This window comes from Scophthalmus maximus, chromosome 21, assembly GCF_022379125.1.
Source record: "Scophthalmus maximus strain ysfricsl-2021 chromosome 21, ASM2237912v1, whole genome shotgun sequence".
Lineage (NCBI taxonomy): Eukaryota > Metazoa > Chordata > Actinopteri > Pleuronectiformes > Scophthalmidae > Scophthalmus > Scophthalmus maximus.
The window spans coordinates 12,444,369-12,456,622 of NC_061535.1; the positions used below are offsets into that span (position 1 = coordinate 12,444,369).

A 12,254-nucleotide genomic window follows, 5' to 3' on the forward strand; every position below is an offset into this window, starting at 1 on the left:
AGTTGTTCCCTCCTTGTCGTTGGTGTTTGCAGTTTGTGTGTGAGCGTGTGCAGTCTGCACGTTTGTCGAGGTTTCACCGACGCCCCCTCTGGGAGGTTTTCTCCTTTTTAAAATGTCACACAAAAAGGTCAAAGTTTGAATCCGAAGAAAGAAAAATGTGAAAGAGACGACGTCACGAAGAGGAATTTACTCGCTTGGTTTGATCAACTGCTCCAGTTTGCTCCGTCTGACGATGACGAAATGTTTTCACTCAGAATGGGCACCGCTGTTTAAGAAAAATATATGAGATAAATGAGACATGAGGAATTTGTTGATATTTTAATTTTTTTAATGGACAAAGCAGATGATTACAGCAGAGAGACGAATGTACATTTCTTTAAAACAAGACAACACTGACGACGATTCTCCAAAGATACATTCATCAAATCCCTGTAAGAGCATGACCAGCGTATTTACAATAACCTTTTGACATAATGAATTTACATCCGGCGTTTCAATGGATATGGACGACCGCAAACACAATATTTGACAAGCCGGGGAAAAGATTCAAAGTCTAGTTTACAAATAACATGAATTAAACTGTCAAGATCAATTTTTTCAATTATTTACATTTACCTTAAAAACCTCTTGTTTTCAAGTGGTGGTGACTTATAATAAGTGCAGTCCGTTCAAAAAGGCTTTTTAAAGAAGCTGCGATGATACGTTACCACGTGTGGTGAACGATGCGTCGGACTTTGCGACTCAAATATGTCACGATATTTGATAAAACATTCAGTCCTCGGGTCAGTACCGTTTGATGAGCTTTCGTCTCTGCGAGGTCTTCCTCAGCAGATGCCTGAAGTCGTACGGGTTGTCCTCGGTCCGACTCTCCACGGAGAGCATCCTGGGAACCGAGCGCCTGTCGGCGCATCACGGGAGAGAACAGGGACATTTACTATCACTACAAAAGACTGAGAAAAGTTAAAAGACAAAAAACAGAACCAGAGGGAGACGTGAAACAAAGAGAAGGAGAACGGAGATGAACAGATTCATGGTGAAGATGATTGTACCTGTTGTCTTTGGCAGGTTTGGGAGGTTCTGGTTCGGTGACGGCTCTCTCTCGGGCCTGTCTACTGGCAGCATCTGGTCGATGCTCTGCAGGTTCCATCATGTCCTCTGTGGACCGCCTCCTCTCCGAGGACCGCCTCCCCTCCGTGGACAGCCTCCCCTCCGTGGACAGCCTCCCCTCCGTGGACAGCCTCCCCTCCGTGGACAGCCTCCCCTCCGTGGACAGCCTCCCCTCCGTGGACAGCCTCCCCTCCGTGGACAGCCTCCCCTCTTCCACGCTGCTGCTGCTTTGTGATGTTTCCTCCGTGGACATGGAGGGTTCAGACCTGCTCGTGCACAGGCTTCGGTAGTAGTGGTCGTCTACATCCAGCAACTTCCCTGGACTAAAGCACAAACAGATGAGATGGATGGATGGATGTTGGATGTTCAATTTACAACCCCCTTTGTAGCCGTTTACCTACAGACCAGGTTCATGTCTGTATCCTGTACGAGTATGAACATGATGACTTAAATCTGTTTTAATCATAGAGAGGTTAGATGTGTCAGTCTGCAGGTGTCTGCCCACCAGACTGTATAATATAATCGGCCCCCAGCCGCCCCCTCTCAGCTGTAGAGCTGCTGTTCGGAAGCTGGACCTTTCGCTCTGACCTCCGTGTGCACGTGGCGATCAACGAGCATCACACATTGGAAATCTGTCTGTTCACGATTACAGGGCCGCAACGTCCAACAACAAAAGTGAGGATCCCACAACACGGGGATGACTCTGGTCCACACTGAAATCTACTGAACTGTTAGACGGAAAGCCAAATTTGTGGTTTCCAGAGGATGAGTACGACTTTCTTTGTCCGTCTCTGTAACGGCAAACAAAAGTCTAACTGCAAAAAGAGTTAACTTTGATGATCATACACAGTGATCATCAAAGTTAACTACAGTATTTGTCCATACTGTATGATATAAGTATGGATTTGGTACACAGCTTTAGTCTTTTACTGTATTTTATAGCTTTTATTTTTTTAGGTTTACAATCTGCAGTCGCCCTTTTTTTAAATCTTGTCTGTTTAGCTGCGGTTCAGCCCTCAGGAGAACTGTCCCGCCCCGCGGACACTGAGGCCGAAACGAGGAAGGTTCATCCCCGGTTCACTGCTCCTGCTAACTACCTTCCTCTTATTTTGTTTTTTCCAACAAGCTGCTGTGGCCGCCACTGGAAAAAAATAAAAGAACGACTTTGAACTTCTCATTGCCGGCCAAGTACAAAAGTCTTCATCCCCGAATCTCTATCGATATCGCCGCTTAAAATTTAGACATCACTCTTCCCCTCCCCATTTCTCCTTCCATAAACGTCCTCACTCCCACTTAACCACCATTACCTCCGTCTTCTCTACGGTTGTTCGCTCCTCTCTACACGCCCACGCGTCTCCCTCCCGTCGTCGTCGTCGTCCTCCCTCTGCTGTCACCCTCGGCCGGAGAGGCCATCTTTCCTGCCGACCTTCTCGTCCTTAATGATGCATGTAAACGGCTCCGGTCCGTCGCTGGCCTTATTTATCCGCTAACAAATTATTACCCTGGATGTTTGGCGCTTTGTTGGGACTGCGTGTATGTGTGCGTGTATGTGTGTGTGCGTGTGCGTGTGCGTGTGCGTGTGTGAGTATACATCAAGGTATATCCGTGTTGCGTCTGCAGAGACTGTCGTGATGAAGCACCCCGGCCTATCGGCCTATCCACTGGTGGGTGGCTCTCTCTCACCTTGTGGCCTCGACGGCACATCCACATGCACGCGTACAGTGCACGCACTTCCCCCCCCCCCCCGCCCGCTTTTTAAAATCATACACTGAAACACCGGCACACAAAGCATTAAGTTTCATTGAGCATATTCGGCCGATGCACAGTATCGGCGGTGGAAGATGATGAGGCCGGTTAATTTTGGCTGCGGAATGTGTGTAATGCCGCAGATCATTAAGTCTGGAACCCGGACGTCGTCCTTATGTTGTGGGCTGCAGTCATTGCTCTGGACCGACCGGCAGCAGGGCAGCGGGCCAGCCTCTTAAAAACACAGCACAGTGATCGGTCATTCAAATTAGGGTTTTAAATAGGAACCGAACACTCACTCCTCTTTCCTGGGCTTGCGTTTGTCATCCTGGACGGACCGCTGTGTGCGCAGAGAGACAGAGGACACGTTACTACACGTCAGACATCACTCATCACTCACTTCGCTCTCACGACCCCCCCCCCCCCCCCCAAAGAGTTATCAAATCTTTAATATCACATGCTTTTCTGATATTTTCAGATAATATCTCTCCAATACACGTGATCACATCTGTAATGGATTGATCAAGTTATAAATTTAAAATGTTTTTTTTTTTACATTTTTCTTAATTGTCAGTTTTCTCGATAAAACGGTTGCTTCTTTTTTTCTTTTTACAAATGATAAATGTCTACTGCTTATTATTGATTCAGGAAATTATTGATAAGATGCATTATGTTTACAGTATATAACTAAACAGAAGTCTCTTCACGCTGAGCAATTGTTCGCTGAAAGGATGAAACACACAAACATTTACACCAGGAGAAAGTAAATTAAAAAAAAAAAGGAACTGCTTTTAACAGAAAAGAAAAATTGCTCAACAAACTCAGGAAGATACTTTTTCAGTCAACTTGGTAATAGGCCACATTCTATGACGTTGGACGACAGTAAAGAGTACAAGAGAAAGGAAAAAAAAAAAAAATCAATGGAGCATTATGAAAACCAATACTGGAAAACTGGAATCTGGAATCGTTCTCAGAATCTCACTCACGTGAATCAGGTTGTAGTAGGTGGAGTCCTCCGGTGTGTTCAGGGTCTTCGGCTTCTGCGTCCTGCGGGGCGTCCGTGACAACCTCTTCTCCGCTGAAAAGGTGGAAGTGGTAGATTGTGTTGGTTGTACCGAGCAGTTCAAATATAAACATCTTCGTCTTGACCCATGTTGACCCTCAACCCGCTTCTTCTCATTCCCTACATTTCCCAGAATGCCACTGAACAGCTTATCAGAGGCGTGAATGTTAGTCAGGTTGTTTTTTTTTTGTAATTAAATGAGATTTAAAGGTCATAAGAGGTGAGAAAAGAAAAAACTGATAACAACACATTGGGGGGGACATGATAGAGCGGATATGGATATTATGAGCTAATGACAACTAATTGATAAACAGAGCCAAACAGACAAAGACAAAAAAATAAATGGATGAATAAAACATAAACTGCATGTGTATACAGAGTGTATGTATATATATATATATATATATTTACACATATACCCATTTATAATGAAAGACGATAAGAAAAAGGAAGAAAGTGTGGTCTGTTGTGTAGGATTTCTTTGTGTTTCTGTGCATCAGTGTGAATGTGTGTAACAGTCGACCTGGGGGGTTGATTTTTAGAGTTCGAGGGTGCATAATATTAATAGTGATATAATAATAATAATAATTATAACTATATTAAAAAGAAAGAAAAGGAATCTGTGTTTTTAGACTATAATTAGATTCTGGTCATTTCGTGCGGCTGATGCCGAACATCATTTGGCTGGAGAGTCGGTGGAATCGATGGCAGACTGGATTATTACAGTGACCCGAGTGCGAACTGACATCGCGCCGCACTCTGACTCTGCTGTGCACATCGAGCTGCCCCCTCCGCACACGACGCAGTTTAACCCCGAGGCCTTCGGGCCGCTTTGAATTTTCCGACGGAGACGACATGAAAAACATGTGACGCCGACACAAAGTGTTGCCCGACCACGGCGATGATCCAGGTTCGGGTTCCCAGCGTTGGTATCGAACGTTAAAGTGGGAGGAGAGTGTTTGTGACCAGCTCGGCATATTGCATTTGTCATGATTTTGATATACTGTACTGTAAGAAGATCTTTCATCTAAAGTTGCTGCAATCATAGAAATATATTACAATGACCTTTTGCCTGTTGCTTATTATTAATCACTTTTCATGCCAGGGGGGTGTGAAACACGTGGCAAAAACAATCCATCGCGTCGAGGTGAAAAGTTTCTGATGTTATTGAACAACTCAAAAGGTCACTTCTGTGTCGCTCGAACGAGTGAAACCACCGTCACACACACGCCGCTCATTAATTCAGGCCGTAATTGTTGGAAAGCGCTCGCTCACGAAACGTGATTAACATTTGACGACCTTTGCCGTGAAGAACATTGTGACTGGCGTCCCCTCTGCGCTCGCCGTCTGCGTCACAAATGATTCTGATGAGGTGTATTGTGTCGGGTGGAATGCGCGAGGACAGCTCGGGACGGAGGAGCGACCGAGTGGGGCTGAGAAGCACAGTTTTGCTGTAGCCCCCCCCCCCCCCGGAAGTAACCCAGATAATTCATTCTGCTTTCACCTCGGGCGACGGTGCCGTGCTGGAGAAAAGCCTGCAAAGGGCAAACATGCCCGTGTTTGAAGACGACTGTGAGCTGCAGGAAACCTCCATGTTGAACATACGTGTGTTTAAAATGTTCCAAGAGTTTGTCATAAAAACAAAGTCGACTGAAATTGCAAAAACATAGACGCACACATCTGAAGGGAAGCAGATGGCGTTAGCTTTGGATAGAGCCAGGCTAATTTGTTTCCCTCCGTTTTCCATGTTTTTTTTTTAATGCTAAGCTAAGCTAAGCTAACCGCATGGGGGCTCTCACATCATATTTACCAAATGGACATGAGAATGGTATCAATACTTTCATCGAAATCTTGACCAGAAAGCAAATAAGCCCATTTCCCACAATCTTCAACGAGCTAACGCTGTTTTGCAGAACACGACTATAGGTCTGTTCTGCAAAAGCATCAATTCGTGAATCATTTTCCGCGCCAACATTTTCCTACAAATGTGTGTAGATGGTAATTACATACATGTACGGTTAAGGTTAGGAAAAGATCATGTTGAGGGACAATAAACAATATTTAGGTTAAAGTCGCGTCATTTTCGTAAAGAGGAAATGTCACAAACTCCCTTTTAAGGGGAAAAAGTTGAAGATCTTTCACTTTGCAGGCTTTTCTCTGCTAGCGGTACTGTTACATAACAATTCAGCTCAGTACGGTCGCCTCATTATGATTCATTAATGGGAAATTAAAGGAAATTCAAGTTGTCTTTATCAGAATCAGAATTTCAAAATAGTCAAAAATGTCACTTGACTTCCTGTATCCTACAGTCAGCTTACAAATGCCACTAAAGATCCAATAAAATGCGGATTGATGATGATGGCACGCAATAAAAGGCAATCATCGGCGTCGTCACATTATTTCAATGTTTCATAAAGACTCTCGAACCTACGGCGACGACGGCGACGGTGACATTTCACCTGACATCTCCGTTATTGCCGAGGCGGTGAACTTTCAATTTGCTGCCCTTCCTCCCAAAAGTAATTACAGCCGTCGTCGCCACCGTGCAAATCACATTTGACGTTCGATGACACATCGGCTGGTGGAAGAGATGCGCTTCGGGTTTTTGGCTCTCGACTTTGCGAAGGTTTCTCAACATGGGTCAAAGCCGGACCAGAGTCCCGTCTTTTTCTTTTTTTAGCGAAGCAGGACATGACTCTGTTGCACTCTTCACGGCCCCGTGTGGCTGACTGTACCTGGATTTTTCATTCAGCTCCACGTCTGTGAAAAAACACCCTCGGAGCAGCAAAAATCAACACGAGGTGCGCGGACTGAAAAGAATTATCGACTTCCTCCTCAGACAGGCAGCCCCATCTTTCTAAATTATCTGATGGTTCGGGGTTTTTTTCAAAAGCAGAAACCAATAAGTGCACATTAACGGCAGATTAATCCATGCCCGACGTTAGGCATTACATACTTATCGTTCCATGATCAAACCCTTTTTCGCAGGGCCAGATAAATCTCGCTTATCTTACTTGATAGGTGAGTCTCGGCAGCGTAGCCGTTGATTGCTTTCCCCCTCACAAACATGCCGTTGTTCTCGGGGTTTGACTGATGGGCCTGGATGATCTCGTTCAACTTCTGCTGCAGGGTGACGAAGTCCTGAGAAGTCTTTGCGATCTGTCGGGGGGGGGGGGGGGGGGAGAGAGGTTGAACGAGAGGTGACGCGCGGACGGATTTAAAAGTTGAAGAGCTAAATGAGGTTTTTATAAAAAGGTCATTTACCTGTTTTGAGAAGTTCTGAAGTTTCTCGGCCTCCCTCCGTGCAGTTTGCTTGTTGGCCTCCAGGTTCTTCCGCTCCTTGTAGCCTCTGAAGTTACTCTGGATCTTCACCGCAGCCTGTTCCTCCTCCTGTCGTTCCTTTTCAATATCGGTCTCCTCTCTACGTTCAAGCAACACATCAGTAACATCCAGGGCGACCTCCTCTTCCTCCTCCTCCTCCTCTTTATTATTTTCCTCTTCTTCCTCATTGGCGGCGTCTTCCTTCGCTCTCCTCTGTTCTTCCCTCTCTGCTTTGAGTTTCTTTCGGTCACGGTGGCCTCTGAAGTTACTTTGAAGGACAGTTGCAGCCTTCTCCTCGTCCGGTCCATCCAGGTTCTCCGCAGATGGATCCAGTTTGGATTCTGGCTCTTCTCCTTCTTTTGAAGGTTCGAGTGTAGCCTCTTTCTTCTTCCTCTTGTTAGGGATCTTTCCCTCCTCCTCGAGTCGCTTGCGCTCCTTGTGGCCGCGGAAGTTACTCTGAAGCACCACAGCTGCTTTGGCCTCGTCCGGCTCCTCCGACTCGACGTCGCTCGAAGAAGCTTGGACGTCTTCTCGAGCTCCCGGCGGCTCCTCGTCATCTCCTCCCTCCGTTCCCTCGCTGCAGGTTTCCTCTGTCGGTGTTGGGACTTCTCCAACTTCGTCCTCGGCCGCAGGCGCTGCTCCTTCATCGGTCAAGCTTTCTCTCGGTTTCTTGGCTGGGATCTTGCCTTCTTCCTGCAGCCGCCTCCTCTCTTTGTGACCTCGGAAATTACTCTGGAGAACAGTGGCGGCCTTGGCTTCCTCCTCTAGGCGGACAGCCTCCTCCTGTCCGTTCTCCCTCTTCCTGTCCTCTCCCTGCCCTTCTCTTTGGGCATCCGCTGCTGTTGCGTCCACAATCACCAACACATCCGCTACATCTATGTGTTCCTCGTCTTCTTCTGGCACCTGCGTATGATCGCTGTCATAATTTTCCTCTGCTTCATACGTACTCTCTTCGTCCTCGTCGTTCTCCTCCTGTTTGTCACCAGTCTTCTGCCCTTGGACTTTAGCAGTAGGCTCTTGCGCACCTTTTACCCGTTCCTCCTCCGCCGCCGTGTTCGGCGGAAGCTCTGGCTCGGACCCAGCCGTCGTCTTGTTCCTCTCCTTAAACTTCTTCCTCTCCTTGTAGCCCCTGTAGTTGCTCTGGAGAACCACGGCAGCTTTAGTTTCCTCCTCCGCTTGTTCCTCCTTTTCTTTAAGCGCCTTCTCTGCTTTCTCTTTGGCATCCCTAAAGAGAAAATGATCACATCCTTGTCAAAAACGAATGAAACATCTTTTGTTTAGGGACCTATCTTGTGAATCTTGTGTTTCTCTCACCGTTTTCTTTTGAAGCTTTTCCTTTCCTTGTGCCCCCTGTAGCGGGCCTGGATCTTGGTTGCAGCCTTGTTCTTTTCATCTACCAACTCCTTGTATTTCTTTTTTGCTAGATAGCCCCTGCAAACTGAAGGGGAAGACCAGCACAACATAAACCAATATATATATATTTTTTTAAAAGCTTTTATTTTTTAAGGATGAATCATTCCATCTCAAATTGTTCTCACCAGCCTGAAACCGGACGACGAAGGCCTCAAACTTTGCTTTGCTTTTGTCGCCGGCGACCCTCTTCCGAACTTTCTGACCCCTGTAGGCTGGAGAAGAAAGTATGAATAAGCACGACTGCTCCTTGGCTCACTCGTAAGCCGGGGGGCGCTGACAAGAGAGTAACAGATTACTGACCTGACTGCAGCACTAGAGCGCTCTGCTCTCGCTCTTTTATTGTCCGCCGGTAGCGCTTGGCTCCCAGCCAGCCTCGGACGTACGCCTGGAGCAGAACGAGTCGTTGCGTGGTCTGCTGCACCATCAGATTCAGATGTTCAACGTGGTAGTACTTAAGGAAAACCTGCGAGCCAAGACACAACCACTTGATTGATCGCCGCCATTAAATCAATTTATAAGAATACATTTTAAAATGCACAAGCAAGAAGCCCCTTCCACTAAGGTGGCGTCTGTGTGCAACATGAAGTTTGGATTTGGCTTCAGGATCTTTAAACAAGGTCTTTTCTTCTCTAGATTTAACTAAACTCGGCATCTAGTTTGAATGAGAAAATAAATGTCAGGAAAGAAATACGCAGCTGAGTTGTATTATGGGAAAATGTAATATCCGGCATTAATGGAGCTTTGTCCATTCTGAAGATTCAAGGTCACGACCTCTCAAACTCTGCCGCCTCCATTTAAACTTATTGGTTTCCTCCGAGTACCCAAAATTTTATGGAAGTGGAATGCTACTATACCAGGCGGCTGCACAAGATGCTGTAAGTTGAGATGGGTATTTATCAGCTGTTAATTAAGTTATCAGTCATCACTGATGAAACGTACCTTCGTCTTCCCCATTGCCCAGTTCTCCAGCTTGGCCTTCTCCAGTATGGTGGCACAGGTTTCTGGAGTCACAGCTGGTTCCTTATCGGCATGGAACGCCACAATGTAGTACCTGTAACAATCAGTATAATCAACTGGATGTATATATATGTGTGCGTTTCTAAATTGATTAACATAATTTTAATCAGCAGTTTTCCTTTCTTTGTATTGGACCTGGAGTGTTAGTGAGGAGCTGCTGACCTCTTCAGGAAGTTGGCGAACAGGATGCGGTGGGAGTAGCCCTGCCGCCGGATCTTGGCGGTCTCCAGAACCCCGGTGTACCGCAGCTGCACCAGAACCTTCTCGCGGTCGAACTTGTTGGCCTGGCGATCGTTGTTGGGTTTGATGCAGCGCACAAAGTGGGGCTGCCCCGCCACCATCTTGGACAGCAGGTCCATCAGGGAGTACTACAGAGAGGACGAGAGGAGGGGAACCATCGGCAAGACATCTTTGCAATATGACAGATGATTCAAGCGAAGTAACAAGGAGCTTTTCTTACCCTGAAGTAGGAAGCCACTGTCTGTGTTCTCATGTTGGTGGTTTCTCTCGGGTGGTACGGCACGTCTCCTTGATCGCCCGTCTGTAAAAAACAAACATGAAACATGTCATGAAGCCAAATAAATCATTCTGTGCTCGGGGATTAGTCTTCTCTCTACACTACTAATGTCTTTAGATTTAGATTCGGATAGAGTGCACCAATATTAATGAAGACACTGAACTACAGTTAATGTAAAGTATTAGCAACGGCGGCAGCTGCAGCCCACCTGTAGATTGATTCAAATATTTTTTTTTAAACTCATAATGAAAAACATATACGCTTTCTTTTTTTAATCTTTCGTTTTTTGAAAAATCACCAATCACCGTTTGCACTCTGTCATCAAGAGGCTCATCGAGAAAGCTTTTTTTTTCAGGCGCAAGCTTTATTTCCCGAGCAGGCTGCAAAAGAGACGCCTAAAATGGATAAAACAAAAAAAATAAGTGCCAAATCAAGAGTGTGGTCTGCATAAATACACCTTGTCTTATTCTCACTTACAAATCAGACATATTTCAGAAGTTACAATGCCAAAAAAATGGTGTTTACTCAAACTCACAGGACTATGCTAACACAGACTGCCACAACAACGTGAATATAATAAATCAAGTATTAAACGGCTTTCAGCCTCTATTTGGTATCAAGCTCTAGATCTAATTCTGGGAGGGGGGGGGGGGGGGCACCTTCATAGCAAACCATCATCCTTGTACTGTCTGTAGCTTCTTCAGATCCGAAGCCTTTTGATGAGCCCTTTGTCTCGTATGCAGATAAATGGAAATACATTCGAGAACTCAAACACAGTTTCATCTTGAATGAAGCCGCTGCCGATCGCTCGTAGGCGAGCAAATTGCCCCGAGGCCTCGACATAGTCGCACGGCAACCGCGTACTTCCACGTTGTGAATTAATCTACTGAAGAGAAGTCGTGTAATTAATTCGCCAGGAGTTCTTTTGAATTGACCATTGGGCAACTGACAGAGACGGACATACGGGATGAGTTGAATGCAAAATTTAAAGTTTGGATACTTTCTTAAGCAATTTTGGAGAAAGAAAAAAAGCGTTTTGGAGTTTGGTTACAGGGATGAGGCAACACAGCATAAGGTCCTTTGCGCAGGAGACTTATTAAAGATGTGGATGATGTTTAGTCTTTTAGCGTTTTTACACACATAGAAATTTTACGCAGTGTACATATAAGGAGTTAGCTGCAACTGGTTCTAATAGAAACACCGGCGTCTGCATTCTACAGCTCTACAGTGAGTGCGGGCGGACGAAATTGGTAAAATGACACGAAAAACACTGAAGCACAAAACAAACCACGTGGGAATTGTAGATTACCTCAGTGAAACAAAACGAACTGTATAAGGTTAGCACTCCCATCTTTTATGGCAGAAGAGAGAAAAAACAGAGAGAGGGAGAGAGAGAGAAAGGTAAGGGAATGAATTGTGACGCGAGTGCAGCTCTTGGCTCTGCTGGTGACAATGAAGACATGGGTGAAAAAAAAGAAAGTAAAAAGAATCAATCGGACAACGTTCCAGGGGGAAGTTCTTCAGGTGGGAGACGATACAGCGGTAACACGGACGGGGCTGTATACTGTCAGTACCTTGGCGAAGTTGATGGTGCGCGTCGGGGTCCGCGAACTGCGCATTGTGTTTATGCCTTTGCCCTTGGTGAACGCAAGGTTGCCTGCCAAAGAAAACAAAGAGAAGATGAGGGTCAGTGCGAAACTGCCCTCAACGGGGGGGGGGGTGGACTCAATCATACATCCAGGAATCACCTAAAGAAACTGACATCGGCGTAGTTGACTCGTCTCTCCTTTCAATGGGAGTTACAGTTGATCGGGTCAGTGAGAAACAACGGCGCGCTGTCGCGAAAACGCCAAACACTCAATACGACTTGAAAGTGTGATTATGTGATTATTGGCTTTGCGGTTTGATTTCCCGGGAGCTGGCACCCTGCTCTGCCACGGAAGGAAGGAAGCCAGAACCGGCTTAGTACCACAAACGTCCTTGCAGGCAAGAGGGGGGAGAGTGTAACAATAGCCCGTTGTTTCACTTCGAGCGCGCATTTAGTGCAGCTTATATATAAACGAAACAACT

At 46.0% G+C, this 12,254-nt stretch overlaps 1 protein-coding gene across 6 annotated transcripts in view; it reads right to left on the reverse strand.

The window, feature by feature from the left end:
• Positions 1–310: 310 nt before the first annotated feature.
• myo3a (myosin IIIA) overlaps positions 311–12,254 on the reverse strand; it is a 41,639-nt gene continuing 29,695 nt past the window's right edge. For 5 of the 6 annotated variants that reach the window (XM_035619610.2, XM_035619611.2, XM_035619608.2 and 2 more), the window contains 14 exons: positions 11,759–11,841; positions 11,494–11,535; positions 10,128–10,208; positions 9,830–10,035; positions 9,590–9,701; positions 8,951–9,113; positions 8,776–8,862; positions 8,552–8,675; positions 7,181–8,462; positions 6,931–7,075; positions 3,840–3,931; positions 3,153–3,193; positions 1,050–1,430; positions 311–898 (listed from right to left, as the gene is read on the reverse strand). In XM_035619610.2, the coding sequence (XP_035475503.2) occupies positions 784–898; positions 1,050–1,430; positions 3,153–3,193; positions 3,840–3,931; positions 6,931–7,075; positions 7,181–8,462; positions 8,552–8,675; positions 8,776–8,862; positions 8,951–9,113; positions 9,590–9,701; positions 9,830–10,035; positions 10,128–10,208; positions 11,494–11,535; positions 11,759–11,841 (2,954 nt within the window). In that variant the 3' untranslated portion in view covers positions 311–783. The remainder of the gene's footprint in view (positions 899–1,049; positions 1,431–3,152; positions 3,194–3,839; positions 3,932–6,930; positions 7,076–7,180; positions 8,463–8,551; positions 8,676–8,775; positions 8,863–8,950; positions 9,114–9,589; positions 9,702–9,829; positions 10,036–10,127; positions 10,209–11,493; positions 11,536–11,758; positions 11,842–12,254) is intronic. The other variant, XM_035619607.2, reaches the window with a different exon arrangement.